The following is a 19,284-nucleotide window of genomic DNA, read 5'->3' on the forward strand; positions in this document are numbered from 1 at the left end:
GGATCCCGGTTGGGCGCATGCGGGAGTCTGTCTGACTGTCTCTCCCGGTTTCTAGCTTCAGAAAAATACCCCCCCAAAATTAAATGATGTAACTTTACAATTAAGTTATTAAAGAATAAAGTTAATAAATATTCAAAACATCCCTTCCTAAAAATATATATATATATATATAAATTCAACCTTATAAATCTGTATAATTTTAAAACCATTTTTCAGCCATTATACATTTTCATCAAATACAAATTTATGCAAAAGCTGAAAAACTGGAGTGAAAATGTAAGGACTGTTCCCATTCTTCCACCTTCCAAAACAGGTAGTGATCTTAGGGAGCTGTGTGAAGAACACTCATCCAACTATGCAATATAGTTCTACTTTGATCCATCTTTATAATATGGAGAACAACCACATATCTAGAATTGAGGCAGGTTCGACATCAAAAGCTACATGATTTTATTAACCAATGTCACCCCAATAAATTAAATGAAAAAACCCCCAAAAACCCTACTTATACATACATACGTGTGTGTGTGTGTGTGTGTGTGTGTGTGTGTGTGTGTGTGTGTAAAATTAAGTGAGAGGAGGGACGACAGAGAAACAGACTCCTGTCTATGTCTATGAGGGCCATGCTCTGCCCATCTGGGGGTGCTGTTCCATTGTTTGGGAACAGAGCTATTTTTAGCATCTGAGGCAGAGGCCAGGGAGTCATCCTCAGCTTCCAGGGCCAATTTGCTGGAATCAACTGAGCCATGGCTGTGGGAGGAACAAAGAAAAAGAGAGAGAGAGAGAGAGAGAGAGAAGAGGGAGACAGAACGAGGAAGGAGAGGGGTTGAGAAACAGATGGTCGCTCCTCCTGTGTGCCCTCACCAGGACTCAAACCCAGAACATCCACATGCCAGGCCAATGCTCTAACAGTGAGCCAACTGGCCAGAGCAACTTTACATGATATTTTAAGATTAACAGATCACAATGAGCCTGACAATTAATCAAGGACTGTAACTCTATTGTCTCTTTCCATTTTTTTATTCAAGCCAAGCCAATCCTAGTATTATCCTTATCAAGATTCTCTCTCTTGGATGCTTATTATTAAAAACATAAAACTACCATACCTGTATGTAATAATTCAACCATATGTAAAAAAAGAGGCTGACAAAGCAAGCTAACAGCCCAGTCCCTATCACAGCCCCCTCATCTTTGGCTCATTTGCTGGCCCATTCCAGGCATAGCAGTATGTGGAACAGTCTATATGAGAAATATGCCAGAGGCATCAACACATTTCATTTCTAGGTATCATAATTTTCTTGGGAAGTGAGGGCAAAATCAAGTATAAAAGTTATCATTGAATAAAGAATATCCTGAATTTATTAACAAATACACTTTCATTCATAAAAAATCAAAAGTGCCACATTTGTAATCCTAGGCTTCTAGCTTAGCTATAGAACTGAAGAGCTATTTGAAATCAGCTACATATATAATAAGTTATAGATTTGAAAATAAATCTTATCTGATTTGTGGTCAAACTTTAACTCACTCATATAGCAGATAACCTTTCACTTAGTAATACAATAGTAATGATTTTAATTCATAAAGTCTTGTAAACAATAAAAAATATGTGGGTAATGTCTTATCATGCCATGACTTCAAGACACTTTACAAAAATTAAGAAAAAAAAAATCTAGCCTGACCAGAAGGTGGTGCAGTGGATAGAGCATCAGACTCGGACGCAGAAGACCCAGGTTTGAAACACCAAGGTTACTGGCAGCTTGAGCATGGGGCTCATCTGGCTTGAGTACGGGCTGGCTCACCAGCTTGAGCATGGGGTTGATGGCTTGAGCGTGGGATCATAGACATGATCCCATGGTTGCTGACTTGAGCCCAAAGGTCACTGGCTTGAAGCTTTAGGTTGCTGGCTTAAGCAAGAGGTTGCTCGCTCTGCTGCAGCCTCTCCCCCTTACCCCTCCCCCCCGGGTCAAGGCACATATGAGAAAGCAACTGATAAACAACTAAGGAGACTAAGGAGTTACAATGAAGAATTGAGGCTTCTCATCTCTCTCCCTTTCTGTCTATCTGTCCCTATCTGTCTCTCTCTCTGTCTCTGTCACACACACACAAAAAATAATAATAATAATCTAAAATCATGTTCTACATAGCAAGATTCTCACTTTGACCTGGCTCAACAGCACTGATTCAAAGCATATAAAAAGTAAAAAGGGTGGACCAACAAAAGAATGACTCCAAGTAGTATAGTTACTGGCTAATAATAACTAGGGTTCTGAAGTCAGAAGGACCACAGTTCAAATTTCAGCTGTGTGAACAAGGATAAGTTACATAATTTCTTTGTACCTAAGAATCACCATAAAATAGAGTTATGATTTTATCCTGCTACCAGAATTAAGAAAGAATATACATATCGCCTGGTGGTGCAGTGGACAGTGAGTTGACCTAGAATGCTGAGAGGTTGCCAGTTCCAAACCCTGGGCTTGCCTGGTCAAGGCACATAAGACAAGCAAGCAAGCAATGAACAACTAAAGTGAAGCAACTATGAATTGATACTTCTCATTCCTCTTCCCCTCTCTCTTTTCTATGTAAAATCAATAAATAAAATCTTAAAAAAAAAAGAGAGAGAAAGAATGAATATACACATATAGTGCTTGAAGAAATACTTGGCACAAAAAAGTATTCCAAATAAATTAATAATAACTATTTCTAGAAGTAATTATAATAATATTAATAAAAGTTTTTTCAAAATAGAGCCATTTTTCCTATATATATAGCAAAACATAAAGTAAGCATGCTCTTTGACTAAGTACTCCTACCCTTTAATAATGAGTCAAAGGCCCTGGCCGGTTGGCTCAGTGGTAGAGCATCAGCCTGGCGTGCAGGAGTCCCGGGTTCGATTCCTGGCCAGGGCACACAGGAGAAGCGCCCATCTGCTTCTCCACCCCTCCCCCTCTCCTTCCTCTCTGTCTCATCTCTTCCCCTCCTGCAGCCAAGGCTCCATTGGAGCAAAGTTGGCCCAGGCCCTGAGGATGGCCTCTGCCTCAGGCGCTAGAATGGCTCTGGTTGCAACAGAGCAACGGCCCAGATGGGCAGAGCATCGCCCCCTGGTGGGCGTGCCGGGTGGATCCCGGTCAGGCACATGCAGGAGTCTGTCTGACTGCCTCCCCAACTTCAGAAAAATACAAAAATAAAAATAAAAATAATGAGTCAAAGGAGAAAAATTGTATGGATAAGGATGTTCATTGTCCTCCTCTCCTTCAACAAAATGAAATAACTATTGATAGATATCCATCAATAGGTGGCTGGCTAAGAAAATTATAGTAACAAATATGGTATAATACTGTGTATTTGGTGGTGAGTGAGCATTTGGGCAACATTTTTTTAAAGACACTAGGTCCAAATGCTTTTATTTTTATTTTTTCCATTGATTTGAGGAGGGGTGGGGAAAGAGGGACAAATAGAGAGAGAAGTATAAATGCTTTTTGTAGGTGCCCAGAACAAAGATGGAACCCATGATCACAATGTGCCAGGACAACACTTGATCTACTGAGTCACTTGGCCAGTGCTCATTTTCTTTTTAAAACCTTTCTTTGAATTTCATAATGAACATGTGTCATTTTTATAAAAACTGAAGAACAGCTCTTGGCATCTCCCCAAAAGGCCTGTTTTTCCATTCAATCAAACAAATCTTTATAGAGTACTAAATGCTACATAAGGTACTATGCTAGAAATGTAGGAAATATAGAAACAAAACAATCAATATATATGTGTTAGGACTCCTCAATTCAGTGAAGTAAACAGAAATTTATACAAGTAATTTAGGAATTAAGACAAGTTTGACAACTACAACAGAAGTAAAAATACAGAATTAAAGGAAGGAAAAATATAAGGATATGTAGAAAAAGGAAGTATAAGGACAGTTATGACAATAGGAAATGATGGAAGGACTTAAGACACCACAAGAAAAACTCAGCATGTGCTGAGTAAAAAACAATTTGATAAAGCTGGGTGAAGTTTAAGCTTGAGAAAGGGCTAAAGAGTAAGCAAGAGCCTAACTGTACATGACTTTAAATGCCAGGGTGAGGAATTAGGCATTTACTTATTCATTCATCATCGCTTCTTGGCCTTTTGGCTAAGATCAAGTGTACTTATTCATTCATTTACATATGTATAAATTCATTAATTCACACATGCATGCATGCGTACATTCCTAGGGATGCAGAAAGCTATCATATGCCCACTTTAGAAAGATAAGTTAAGGAATCTTGTGGAAGTTTGATCAAAAATGTTGGGAATAAATGAAGGAGACTATTGTTGTTACCATGATTGTTATGGAAATTATTATATTTATTCATTTATTCAGTAACAGAACCCTCTACAATGTGTGACAAGCCCTGTTCACAGATACTCTAAAAATTACTATACTCATACACACAATACAAAAAATGTAATGAATAAATATTTTTACCAAGTCTTTTTGTCCATTGAAACTTGCACAACCATGAACCGATAAATGTTAAGAATGCGTTTACACATATCTGTGTGCTCATCCAGAAGACTTTTTATTTCATTTGCAGGTTCAAGAAGAAATATATTTGATGAGTTTATAATAAATACCTAAGACAAAAGAAATAATTAGTCATTCATTATAGAATTTCAACAAATTTATTATTCAAAGTAAAAATCCCTTGGATGTTGACCACTAGGTGATCCATATTGAACTTGAAGACATAAGACCGTAGGTTAATTATATATAACTTTACTTCTACCCCCAGCTTGATACTTGAAATCTAAACTCAATCTGTGTATTTTTATGTTTACCTAGACAAAGATTAAATTACTATTAGGCATGCCCCCCCAAACAAACAAAAAATAGCATTTTTTTTAAAACTTAGAGCTTTAATATAATAACCCAATTGTGACCATAAAATAAAAGGGACAATAAAAAGTACAAAGAGTTGAGGATAAAAATGATACTAAATCAGTAATTTTCTGAATGAGGTGTTTAAAACCATCTTTCCTCTTTTTACATGTTTACTGGCTATGTTTGTACATCTGTTTTAGTAATAACAGACTGTATAAACAGACTACATATTATAGTATTAATTATAAGGATTCATCAATATGTATCTAATTAAATTTATTATAATCAAATTATCAATTTGTTATTGAGGACAAAGTTATAAAGGTGATAGGCAAGTGCAAATGCAATAGGGGATACTTTGCAAAAGAGAACATTACATCCATTGTAAACCTAGGACATTTATACCTCTACATTCATAATTCTAACTTAAATCCCCTAGATTACCTATGTGACAAAATATAGTTGTAAAATCATGTGACAAAAGAATACTAAGTTTACTTTAAAACAGTTAAAATAGAAAAAAGCTAACTCTGTAAGCCTAGTAACATTACCCAGGAAAGCAAGGGAGAGGCACAAATAAACATTAGAAATAAAATAAGGACACAACTATATAGTGGAAAATTTTAAAACAATGGTTCAATGGACAATTTTATGCTTATAATTGAACATTTAATAAATTATTTGGAAGACAAACATAAATTGTCAAAACTGACTCAAGAAGAAATAGGAAATCCTGACCAGGTGATGGCACAGTGGATAGAATGATGGGCTAGGATGCAAAAGATCCAGGTTCGAAACCCCAAGGTTGCCAGCTTGAGTGTGAGCTCATTTAGCTTGAGCTCGGGCTCACCAGCTTGAGCGTGGGCTCACTGGCTTGAGCACGAGCTCACCAGCTTGAGCAAGGGGTCACTTGCTCTACTTTAGCTGCCCCCCCACCCCTGTCAAGGCACATATGAGAAAGAAATCAATAAACAACTAAGGTGCTGCAAGAAGAACTGATGCTTCTCATCTCTCTCCCTTCCTGACTGTCCCTCGCTATTCCTCTCCCTGTCTCTCTTTCTCTCACTAAAAAAAAAAGAAAAAAAAAAAAAGAAGAAGAAGAAATAGGGAAGATGTATATACTATGTATCAAAATGATGGAAAAAGTTATCTGGTAATCAAGGTCTCCCTGATTCAGCCCTAACAGGCCAAGATAGGTTTATAGGCAAAGTTCTGCCTAATCGTCATGGAAGATGATCCCTATTTTATACAAGCTGTTTGAGAGAAAAAGATGAAGGAAAATCACTCAGTTTATTTCCATAAAATAATCCTATATTAAAAAAACAAACGGGAACTATATAAGAAGAAACCGGTATCATTTATGAACATATAGCCAAAATTCTTGGAAAAAAAAAATTGAGCAAGATATAATACTTTATAATCAAGTAGTATTTAACCCAGAAATGTAAGGATATCTTGACATCAGAAAATTCTATTGATACACTCTTATCAATAGATTAAAGCAGGGGTCTCAAACTCAACTCAGCATGTGGGCCGCAGAGCAAGATCACAAGATCACAGCCGTTTGGCGGGCCACACTAGGTCTACAAAAGGCAACTGTTATGCAACACTTTTCTCACTGCAGTGAAAACAAAAAAAAATCAGTACAACAAGCACAATCGTACATGCAGTTTACTCAGTGTCACAAAACGACCAGAAACTGTAGTTCGCATCACAACTGCTGTTAACTAAGCTAATATCTAGCTAGGATGCTAGAGAAATGAAAAATACAAGTAGGCCCCTAGGCTTACTTAATTTTACCCAAAATATTTTGAACTTCGTGGATTAGTCTGCGGGCCGCACAAAATTGTTCGGCGGGCCGCGAGTTTGAGGCCCCTGGATTAAAGTGAAAAAAGGATAATTAAAGTGAAAAAAGGATGATCATCACAATGTATGCAGGAAAAGCATACACTATTTATTCATTCTTGAAAAAAAATCTTTAGCAAACTAAGAAAAAATATATTATTCCTTAATTGAAAAAGAACATTTATCAAACACTAACAAATTCTATAACAGAAACTGAACCTGACAGTGCTGTCACAAACCAAACACAAGACAAGTATATTCACTATTACCTCATCGTCCACAAGGATACTCATTCACAAGGAAGTGGGAGGCAGTGGAGGAATAAAGAATGAATATAAATATGAGTGAACTGAAAAGGAAAAGACAAAACTGAATTTGTAGCAATCTGGAAGAAAAGCAGTCCAGACAAAAAAAATATAGGTTGAAAGTAACCAAGGTGACAGCCTGCCTACCTAGCATATATAAGAAACAGCATGGAGTACAGAATGAGGTGAGAAAGGAGAAAAAGCAGTGGGCACTACGTTAGGGAACAGAGACAGAGCATGTGGAGCAGACTTTCACACTACCAGTGTTAAAAAAAACAAGTTTCCTTCCCCAATTTTTGCAGAACAATCCTATTGTAAAGTGGATAATATAAATAATAAAAAAAGAAAATGTAAAATTAACATACAAACCTAAACTTTCATCGGAATCAAGAGATATTCAGCCTGACCAGGTGGTGGCACAGTGGACAGAGCGTCAACCTGGGACACTGAGGACACAGGTTCGAAACCCTAAGGTCACCAGCTTGAGTGCGGACTCACCAGCTTGAGTACCTTGAGCATGGGATCATAGACATGACCCCATAGTCACTGGCTTGAGCCCAAAGGTCACTGGCTCAGCTGGAGCTCCCGCCCCCTTTGTCAAGGCACATATGAGAAAGCAATCAATAAACAAATGTGAGTTGATGCTTCTCATCTCTCTCTCTCCCTTCCTTGTCTGTCTATCCATCTGTCTCTCTTGCAAAAAAAAGAAGAATCAAGAGATATTATATGACTTAGTTTCTAAACTTACTCTCAATTTTATAATACCAGTATGTTGTGGGCCAGCACTAGTCAGTTTGTGGATTACACACTGAGGAGCAATGATATTAATAAAGACCCTTAGAAAGACTTTTGCTTTTAAGCTTAATGGTAAACTTACCAGAAGGTTTTAAGCAGAAAAATGGTACAATCTTACTTTTATTTTATGGGATCACTCTGGCTACTATTACCAGTGTGATGGGAGGACAAAAGTAGAAGCAAAAATGCTAATTAAGATTTTACTGAAATAATTCAGATGAAAAATTATGGAGGCTTGGATACAAGACGCAGTGTGAATGCTGAATAGTAGTCATATGCTGAATACATTCTGAAGATTGACAGGATTTGTTATCAAATCAGATATAAGATATAAAAGATAGGAGACAAGATGGCCTGATCAACTAGAAAACGGAGCTACCATTACATACAAGGAAAAGCATGTGTGTTGAGTTAGACAAGAATACAAATTTTAGACATGTCAAATCTGAGCTGTGTATTATATATCCAAGTGAAGATGCAACTTGGCATGTGAATATTTGAATTCAAGATTCTTCAACTCCAGATGAGAAGTCTCAGGCTAAAGATAAAGAGAGAAGCTGCAGTCAATAGATAACATTTAAAGTCTCGGGACTGGATGCAAATAAGTGTAAGGAGAAAAGAGATCCAAGATCTGAGTCCTGGGTACTTCAAAAGGAAAAGGTCAGGGAGATATGAAAATCCTTATAAAAAAAAAATCTAGAAGTAGCCAGTAACTTAAGAGGAAATCGCAGGGTATGTATCTCTGAAAGCCAAATGAAGAAGGGTTTCAACAGGGAGGGAAATGGTCTACTGTGTAAAATGCTCCTGACAAGTCTAGTAAAATTAGGATTTTAAAATGTCCATTTGATTTAACAATGTGGAAGTCACATGTGGCCTTGACAAGAATGGTCTGATTCAGGAAATATAGGAGCCTGACTGGTGGTGATGCAGTGGATTGAGCATTAGCCCAAGACACTGAAGGCCCTGGTTTGAAACCCCAAGGTATCTGGCTAGAATGCATGCTTTGTGGTTTGAGTGTGCAGCCACCAACTTGAGCATGGGGTCACTGGCTTGAGCGTGGGATCATCAACATGATCCCAAGGTCGCTGGCTAGAAGCCTAAGGTTTCTGGCTTGAGCATAAGGTCGTTGGTTTAAGCCCAAGGTTGCTGGCTTGAGCCCAAGGTCGCTGGCTTGAGCAAGGGGTCACTGGCTTGGCTTGAGCCTCACAGTTAAGGCACATATGAGAAACAATCAATAAACAACTAAAGTGAAGCAACTATGAGTTGATACTTTTCATCTCTCTCCTCCCCCTCTTTCTCCCTTCCTGTCTCTCTCTCTAAAAAACATAAATAAAAATAAAATTTTAAAAATGACTAAATATAGGCCCTGGCTGGTTGGCTCAGTGGTAGAGCATCGGCCTGGTGTGCAGGAGTCTCGGGTTCGATTCCCGGCCAGGCACACAGGAGAAGCGCCCATCTGCTTCTCCACCCCTCCCCCTCTCCTTCCTCTCTGTCTCATCTCTTCCCCTCCCACAGCCAAGGCTCCATTGGAGCAAAGTTGGCCTGGGCGCTGAGGATGGCTCTGTGGCCTCTGCCTCAGGCACTAGGATGGCTCTGGATGCAACAGAGCTACGCCCCAGATGGGCGGAGCATCACCCCCTGGTGGGCATGCCTGGTGAATCCCGGTAGGGTGCATGCGGGAGTCTGACTGCCTCCCCGTTTCCAACTTCAGGAAAAAAAACCCAAAAAACTAAATATAATGAACTCCTACAAATCAGTAAGACAAACAACCCAACATAAAACAAAAGAAAGAATATGCATAGGCATTTCATAGATGAGAAAAGATACTCAATTTCAGGTTGATGAAGAAAAGGCAAATGAAAACAGGGAAACACATAATTATAGAAAATAGTATAAGTTGCATATATAGGAGCAACAAACTTAAAATCTGACTATACAAGTGATAGTGAAGATACAAAAAAATAAGAACTCAAAAACAGTACTGGAGGGAATGTCAATTATTATAACCATGTTGGAGAACAATCTGGCAACAATAGTGAAGTAAAGTTAATGATGTACAAATCCTTCAACTCAGTAATTCTACTTTAGGACTTATATCCTAGGGAAATTCTCCCATATGTACAAAAAAATACATATATAAGAAAGTTCAGTGTACTAATCTGGAATAGTGAGAAATTGAAAACAAGTTAAAACTCAACAAAAAAATAAATAAAATGTAAAATAATCATAAATTGCAGTACCACCAAGTACTTAAAATGAATGAACAAGGTATCTATGACAAATCTCAAAAACAATGGTTAATGCAAAAAGAGAAGTTGCTGGAAATAGTACACCAAGACACAACTCATATAAAATTTAAAAATATCTAAAAAAATAAGTCAAGTTTACCGATGAATATATTATAAAGTGAAAGCTAAGGAAAAAACAAAAATAATATGCCTTAATAATAACTGATAAATGTAAGTGGCAAATTTATTACATTAAAAAATTATGCTCTACACTGAAATACTGAACTATATTTGAAATATTTAGGCCCTGGCCGGTTGGCTCAGTGGTAGAGCATCGGTCTGGCGTGCAGAAGTCCCGGGTTCGATTCCCGGCCAGGGCACACAGGAGAAGCGCCCATCTGCTTCTCCACCCCTCCCCCTTTCCTTCCTCCCTGTCTCTCTCTTCCCCTCCCGCAGCCAAGGCTCCACTGGAGCGAAGTTTGCCTGGGCGCTGAGGATGGCTCCATGGCCTCTGCCTCAGGTGCTAGAATGGCTCTGGTTGCAACAGAGCAACGGCCCAGATGGGCAGAGCATCGCCCCCTGGTGGGCATGCTGGGTGGATCCTGGTCAGGCACATGCGGGAGTCTGTCTGACTGCCTCCCCGTTTCCAACTTCAGAAAAATACAAAAAAAAAAAAGAAATATTTAATGATTATTTTATTTTTTAAAAATAATCAAGAAACCCTGGCTGGATGGCTCAGTTGGTTAGAGTGACATCCAGAGATGCAAAGGTTGTGGGTTCAAACCCCAGTCAGAGCACATACAGGTACTGACTGATGTTTCTCTCTGATGTTTCTCTCCCCTGCTCCCTCCTTCCTCTTGCTCTAAAATCAATAAATAAAATTTATTTTAAAAAATAATCAAAGAATGATTTACCTGCAAAACTGCCTGGGTTCCAGCTCGTATGTTTTGTTCTGTGGCTTCTTCAGAGGCATTATAAAGAACATCTTGGTAGGTGCCATTTTTTGCCCAAGTGGAATTTTGAACATGATCAGCAATGTTGGTCCCATTTTCCTGAAGCAGAATACCAAGTTTTTAATAGTTCATTAATTAAGAATGCTATGAAAAGTCAGTAAATTGAAGGAAACTGGAAATTATTGGATCTCACTGCCAAGCATCTCCTCAAAACAGATGTATTACTTGATTACAAAAGCTATGTATGTTCACTATTAAAAAAAATTCATTGACAAAAATAAAAAAGTAAAAACTCATCCATGAGGTCCAGCCAGATTATTATAGCATTTCAGATACAGACATTTTTCTATGTTTCTAATGTCTAAACCTCCCCTCTGTACACTTATACATACCATTAAGAGGATTATATCATTTACAGCCTTGTTAAGAGATGAACTCAGTAACTTATACAGATTTCTGTAATACTATAATTCTTAAATACCAGAATCTAAACAACTTGAAATAGAAAATAGCTTCTGCCTGGCCTGCGGTGGCGCAGTGGATAAAAGCGTCGACCAGGAACGCTGAAAATAGCTTCTATTTACCTACTTAAGACTAGTAAAACTTCCTGTTATCCAAAGATAGAAGTCTGATACTTGAAACGATTAAAACTGCAGTTTTCTGCTTGAGTGCTAGCTGTCAAAGTCTTGAAGACTAGGGATTTCCCTCAGGTGAAACGCCACACAAACAGAAATTTCACTCAATGTTGTTCCATTTTTTAAAGTTACTCTAGTTTTGCTGGCTGGTTAGCTAAGCGGTAGAGCATTGGGCCAGCAAGTGGAAGTCCCGGGGTTCTATTACTGGCCAGGGCACACAGGAGAAGCGCCCATCTGCTTCTCCACCCTTACCCCTCTCCTTTCTCTCTTCCTCTCCTGCAGCCAAGATTTCATTAGAGCAAAGTTGGCCTGGGCACTAAGGATGGCTCCATGGCCTCTGCCTCAGGTGCTAGAATGGCTCCAATTGCAGCAGAGCAACGCCCCAGATGGGCAGAGTATTGCTCCCTGGTGGGCATGCTGGGTGGATTCCGGTCGGTGCATGCAGTAGTCTGTCTGACTGCCTCCCACTTCTAACTTCAGAAAAATACAAATAAATAAATAAATAAATAAAATAAAGTTACTCTAGTTTTGCCTGACCGGGCAGTGGCACAGTGGATAGAGTGACCGACTGGGACGCAGAGGACCCAGATTTGAAACCTGAAGGTCACTGGCTTGACTGCGGGCTCATCCAGTTTGAGTGTGGGGTGGCTGGCTTGAGCAAGGGGTTACTCAGTCTGCTGTAGTGTCCTCCCTCCCTCCTCATCAAGGTACATATGAGACAGCAGTCAATGAACAACTAAGGTGCCACAACAAAGAATTGATGCTTCTCATCTCTCTCCCTTCCTGTCTGTCTATCCCTCTCTGTCTCTGTCACAAGAAAAAAAAAAAAAAAAAAAGCTACTATAATTTCTTTCAGCTTTTGGTCACTTACTAATATATTTAAAAATTCTTTTTTATCTACTATCACAGTTTTAAATATTATATCTTTTATAACAGCATCTAATTTTGATCTAGACAATGACATAAAGAATCAGTATACAACCTCAATATTAATTTTTTAAAGTTGTGACATCTAAGAGCTTTGGGATAGTATACTGTATACTGAGGTAACTGTTATATTATCAAAATTATAAAGTATACTGATAATATCTTTATCTTCCCATTTAGTAAATATATGTGTGTTAACATTAACTTTTGTGAAAATCTAATCTATTAAATATATAATAAAATATGTAAGTCCTATCACTTCACCTCTTCTCTCTTTTCTGCTTCTTCTATTGGAATATCATGGTCTGTGACATTGTCAATGCAAGGTAAGTCTGAAGAAGAAATCACAATTTCTTTAGGCTCTTGCATGAACAAAGGTTTTTCTTCTTGCTGAATCCATTCTTGATACACTTTTACCACTTTTCTCATAGCTGCTGCTTCACAAATTGGCAATAAAAATGCCTAGTGAATAAAAAGAAAGAACAAAAATAATGATACTTGTTAGATACTCTTTACTTTGCCCAAACCCACTAATAATACATTTCTATCTTGTTATAAAATATAAATTATTTTTAAAGAGTTAAAATCAACCAAACCATATCAGAAAAAGCCATCTGTCTCAAAATAATTTGTAAATGATAGAGATGGAAATGCTTTTGGTAGCTAGATACTGATTTCAAGTGCAAGGAGCAAAGACTTGTTTCAATTGTGTTATCTATCTCAGAATAAAAATATTCCTTGCTCAATAAAATAACCGTTGTCCTAAAAAGCTCAATGTATATATAATGTTCATATAAATCACATTTTATAACTTACATTGTTTTAGACTGCTATTAAAACAAATATTAAGATTTTAATTGAAAAATAAAAATAAAATCTGACTCCAAGAAGTAATAAACATCACATGTAACAAGGCAATTGAGTTTTTCTAAGCATATGAAGGAAAAAATCTTACACTCTTATTCTTTTTACATACAGATATTGATCGACTTACGACCTATGCAACTTATGACCATTCAACTTTACGACCACAACCGCTAGCCACGACTGCTCCGTGTCTGGCAGCGCGTTGCCCAGCTGGGCATACGACAGTGCGAACCAGATTCCGGCACCACTACCATTTCCGCGTGCACTATTTCAACTGTTATCCCAGACTCGGTACAGCAATTTGTGTTTTGTGTCTTGGATATTTTTCATCAAACCCCTCCCAAGATGTCTACCAAGAGGAAATTGTCTTTGTCTATGCCTCAGCCTGCCAAGAAGGAAAGAAAGGCCATTGATCTCGACAGGAAAATGAACGTGGGCTCATTTGACTTGAGCATGGGTTCACCAGCTGGAGTACAGGATTGCTGGCTTGAGCACGGGATCATAGACATGACCCCATGGTCGCTGGTTTGAGCCCAAGGTCACTAGCTTGAGCAAGGGGCCACTTGCTCTGTTGTAACCCCCTGGTCAAGGCACATATGAGAAAGCAATCAGTGAACAAGTATGAAAGAGGAAAGAAAGTGAATGTGATCACACATGTTTATGAAAAAACCAACTCCAGTAACCCCAACTGCTGCCTCAGATGATGACATCAATGATCTGCAGCCAAGCACCAGCGGCCAATAAAATGTTTTGTACATGTTTATATATTTTGATATGTTTTGCAATTGGGAAAATGTTTCCTATGGTATTTTTTACACCTGTTTTTTGTATTTTTGTATGCACCTGTATTTTATAATTTTGTATGTTTTGCAAATATTAAACCAGTTGTACTGGTAATGCAATGTTTTACTTAAACCTGACGAATGTAAAAAATAAGAAACAAAATGGTGTAGAGATGATACAAATGGCATAAAATGAACAAAGAAAATTATGATATATAACAATAATGAAAGAAAATTATGATAAAATGTGACTTAAAGATTTTTATAACATCATTTCACAGTACTGTACATACAGCCTACTCAACTTACGACCAAATCATGTTACGACCGGTCTGTCAGAACCAATTGTGGTCGTAAGTTGAGCACTAGCTGTATAGTAAAGTTATATTATTTAACTAATAATGGCAAAATACTTAGAAGGTTAAAGGGAATATTTTTACAGTTATTCTTTCCATTGGGTACTTTCCTGGTTGTCTTAACATTTAAAAAAATAAATATGTCCTCACCACAAAAATACTAAATTTTTACATCCACAGAAATTTTTTATACATTCAGATACACAAGAGTAAAACAGTAAAAATACTCTTACCACCCAAAGTCCTTTCCTTATGCATTCTGTGTTTATGTAACATTTTCACTGTACTTTTTATTTACAAACAGAAATGAAATTGCTTTTGAATATTTCTTTTTACGATGACTATTAATTTCAAGACCTTTACCCAAAACCTACCAGTTTCTAATCAGTAGGTGTGTTTAATAATTATAATGGGGTCAAATGACTTTATCTGAATAAAACTAGACAGAAAACCACCTTTCCAAGATGAGATGAAAAGTTACCCTGTAATATCAACAAGATATTTAATGTTGTTTAGTAAACCTTTTATTTATTTGCTATTATTGATTCTTTAGCAAACTACATTACTTGTTACTTCCTCCATCTAAAAAACCCATTCCCAAATTCACTGATATTTTTAAAATAATTTTAATTATTTTAATTTATTTATTCATTTTAGAGGAGACAGAGAGAGAGAGAGAGAGAGAGAGAGAGAGAGAGGAGAGAGAGAACGGAAGAGGAGCAGGAAGCATCAACTCCCATATGTGCCTTGACCAGGCAAGCCCAGGGTTTTGAAGCGGCGACCTCAGCGTTCCAGGTCAATGCTTGATCCACTGCACCACTACAGGTCAGGCTTCACTGATATTTTGCAGCTTAATGGCTAACGGCATGATTTTGATCATCTCTGTCTGCTCTTAAACTATTTATTTTACAATTATATCAACAGCTCAGCCTTCCTTAAAAAGGTTCAATATATTTTTTAAAGCTCAAATAATCTGAGAAGTTATACTGAAAACCTAACTTTTGTCGTAAAGTTATCATGAGAATTCTGTATTTTCTGCTCAATTTTGCTATGAACCAAAACTGCTCTAAAAAAAAAAAAAAAGATGATAGCTTGGCCTGTGGTGGCGCAGTGGATAAAAGCATAGACCTGGAATGCTGAGGTTGCCGATTCTAGACTTGCCTGGTTAAGACACAGATGGGGATGCTTCCTGCTTCTCTCCCCCTTGTCTCTCTCTATATCCACTCCCACTAAAATAATAAAAAAGATTGAAAAATAAAGATGACTAATTTTTAAAATATTAAGAAATTAAAAAGTATCAGTGATCTCCAGAGCTGAGATATTTATTTATTTATTTATTTATTTATTTTTTTATTTTTTGGTATTTTTCTGAAGCTGGAAACGGGGAGAGACAGTCAGACAGACTCCCGCATGCGCCCGACCGGGATCCACCCGGCACGCCCACCAGGGGCGACGCTCTGCCCACCAGGGGGCGACGCTCTGCCCCTCCGGGGCGTCGCTCCGCCACGACCAGAGCCACTCTAGCGCCCGGGGCAGAGGCCAAGGAGCCATCCCCAGCGCCCGGGCCATCTTTGCTCCAATGGAGCCTTGGCTGCGGGAGGGGAAGAGAGAGACAGAGAGGAAGGAGGGGGCGGGGGTGGAGAAGCAAATGGGCGCTTCTCCTATGTGCCCTGGCCGGGAATCAAACCCGGGTCCCCCGCACGCCAGGCCGACGCTCTACCGCTGAGCCAACCGGCCAGGGCCGAGATATTTATTATTGTATAAACTGTCATACTATATACCAAGTGGCTTGATAAATTTACTAAAGACCAGAGTGTCTAGAAAGAACCTTTGTCCTTATAAGCCCCCAAATCTGACTCGCCAACATACTAAATACAAATAAATCTTGAGGAAAAAGGAAAAACTGATACTAGCCTTGGCTAAAAATCTGATGCATAAAAATCAGAATGCCAATTTATAATTTTATAATGAGAAATAATTATCATAGAAACCAGAACATTCAAATCCACATACTGAGGAATAACCACCATAATCAGACATCAATTAATTGATAATAAGGGAAACTATCACTATAGGTGAAAATATTTCAACCTATATGCCCAGCAAATTTTCTATTTCTTTACATAAGGTCTTGTCCACTTTATGAAAATAGAAAAATAAAATATTTAGTGGTATTAGCTTAAGATAACCTAGTACAGTACAGTTTTCCAGTAATAGGCTTTGCCAATGGGATCCAATTTACTGATAGGTAAGACTCTCTTCTTCAGTGACTAAACACTAACAAAACGTGTTGGTCTCTGATAAGTTTCCATTATTACCCTACCTACCCTATCATTGTGTTAAACAAGTACAGTGAGCATTTAGCAGACTTGGGAATTTTTTGTCTCTTTTCAAGCAGTGGTTTGCAGTTTGGTCTCAGAATCCCTAATGTTTAATATGTTTACACAAATAACACGCTGTCCAAAAAAAATTTGTATTACATCTTTTGCAAATCTCTTTAATGCTTAGCTTAACAGAAGCCAGCTGGATTTTTATATCGTCATGCTTCTCTATTCAATCACATACAATATCATGTATCAGGTATTCTCTGTAAAATTTCACTGTATACTTCTGAAAGAATGAGAGTGAAAAAGGTAAGTAAAATCTTAGTAGTGGAATAAAAATAGCTTTGACCTCATGGACCTGAAAAGGTCCTCAGGACTTACACTGTGCAATATGCCACCTTAAAGAGGCATTGGGGGGAAAATTAAAGTACACTGAGTTTCCTTGTAAAATAGGGGGTTAATGTCTGGAGTACACTTATTCCACTTCTATTGGATATAGAAAATAATTTTATCATTTCAACTGATTTGAGCATTTATACTTTAAACTTATATCTTTGTCTTAAACATTTGAAATAAAACTCACAATCATTACAATGCCCCTCAACAAACAACTACAAAACAAACCATCTCAAGATTTGGCTTCTAGAAATACATGTTAGACCTCAGCTAGTGCTGACAAAGTACCTGGTGCTCAGCAGTCACTGAACCTCTTAATTCAATCAATAAATATTTAGTAGATGCTTCCTCTATGCCAGGCACAAAGGATACAATGATGAATAAATAACAAAGTATTCTCAAAATTAAACAAATAATTTTTTTTTTGTGAGAGGAGGGGTGATAGTGAGACAAACTATGCACCCTGACAGGATCCACCAGGCAACCTCCATCTGGAGCCAATGCTTGAATCAACCAATTATCCTCACCACCTGGGGCCAATGCTTAGACCAATGGAACTATCCTCAGAGCCCAAAGCTCATACTCAGACCAACCAAGCTATCCTCAGCACCTGAGACCAACACTCATCAACTGAGCCGCTGGCTGCCGGAAAGGAAGAGGGAGAGAATGGAGACAGAGGTAGAGAGAAGCAGATGGTTGCTTCTCCTATGTGCCCTGACCAGGGATCAAACTGGGAACGTCCAGCTTTGCCAAAAACTAAAAAAAAGATATGATAAAGAGCCAGAGAAAGATCTTAAAGGGAAGAAGTCATAATCAAAGAACGTGATAAATACACAATTAAATGTAAGCCACTACTGAATATATAGAACAATTAAGTATTACTTGAATTAAAATACAAATATGCTAAACAGAACTGAATTATCTGATGATAAAATATATAAGTTGGAGGATAAAATTATAGTAATAGATCTTTCATAATCCTGAAACTGATTAGAAAGAGGGTAAAAATAATAACTTTAAACCTTGAAAAGTAAAGTATGTATCTTAAAATTCATACAGTAATAACTAAAGGAACAGAGTATAACACATCAAATGATGGGGAAAAGGAGGCTAGAAAATTAAAAACTATCAGTTAAAAAGAAAATAAAAAAAATTAGAAAGAAAAATAGAAAATAAGACAGTATAATAAATTTAGACATAGCAATAATTAAAATATAAATATTATAGTTAAAAGACAAAGACTTTTAAAAATCCAACTATATTTACAAGAGATATACAAATCTGCCTGACCAGGTGGTGACGTAGTGGATAGAATGTGGGACTGGTACACAGAGGACCCATTTTGAAACCCCAAGGTCGCCAGTTTGAGCATGAGCTCATCCAGTTTGAGCACGGGCTCACCACCTTGAGCACAGGGTAGCTGGCTTCAGTGTAGGATCATAGACATGACCCCAAAGATTGTTGGTTTGAAGCCCAAGGTCGCTGGCTTGAGCAAGGGGTCACTCGCTCTTGCTGCAGCCCCCAGTTCAAGGCACATATGAGAAAGCAATCAATGAATAAGGAAGCTAAGGAGGCGCAACAAAGAATTGATGTTTCTCATCTCTCTCCCTTCCTGTCTGTCCCCATCTGCCCTCTCTCTGAATCTCTCTCTCTCTCTCACACACACACACACACACAGAACTATAAAACCTAAATAGTTCCATAAGCTTTAAATTTTCTCACAAGCACAATATTCCAACATCATTTGTCAAGTATCTTCCCTTTCCCATTTGACATATATTCTTGGCAAATAAAACCACTGCCGAAGCTGGACAAAATGCTCCAAGATTGTTTCTTGAACTTAGGTTGACAAGGCTAATGCTGTCTCAGGTTTTGTTTTACATGATAATAAATGTGTCAGTCTGATGAAAATTTGCTTTGCCTAGAGCTCCCTGGCATGTGAAGACACTATGGCAGAGAAGAGCACTGACATGGAAAACCAGGATATGGGAATTTTAGTCCAGGATCTAC

General features: G+C 37.9%; 1 protein-coding gene across 5 annotated transcripts in view; it reads right to left on the reverse strand.

Annotated features, from left to right (window-relative positions):
* Positions 1 to 19,284, reverse strand: part of RALGAPA1 (Ral GTPase activating protein catalytic subunit alpha 1) — a 262,025-nt gene that overhangs the window by 155,837 nt on the left and 86,904 nt on the right. For all 5 annotated transcript variants that reach the window (XM_066343584.1, XM_066343586.1, XM_066343587.1 and 2 more), the window contains exons 11-13: positions 12,814 to 13,011; positions 10,949 to 11,086; positions 4,466 to 4,614 (exon numbers count right to left, since the gene is read on the reverse strand). In XM_066343584.1, the coding sequence (XP_066199681.1) occupies positions 4,466 to 4,614; positions 10,949 to 11,086; positions 12,814 to 13,011 (485 nt within the window). The remainder of the gene's footprint in view (positions 1 to 4,465; positions 4,615 to 10,948; positions 11,087 to 12,813; positions 13,012 to 19,284) is intronic.

This window comes from Saccopteryx leptura, chromosome 6, assembly GCF_036850995.1.
Source record: "Saccopteryx leptura isolate mSacLep1 chromosome 6, mSacLep1_pri_phased_curated, whole genome shotgun sequence".
NCBI classification, from domain to species: domain Eukaryota; kingdom Metazoa; phylum Chordata; class Mammalia; order Chiroptera; family Emballonuridae; genus Saccopteryx; species Saccopteryx leptura.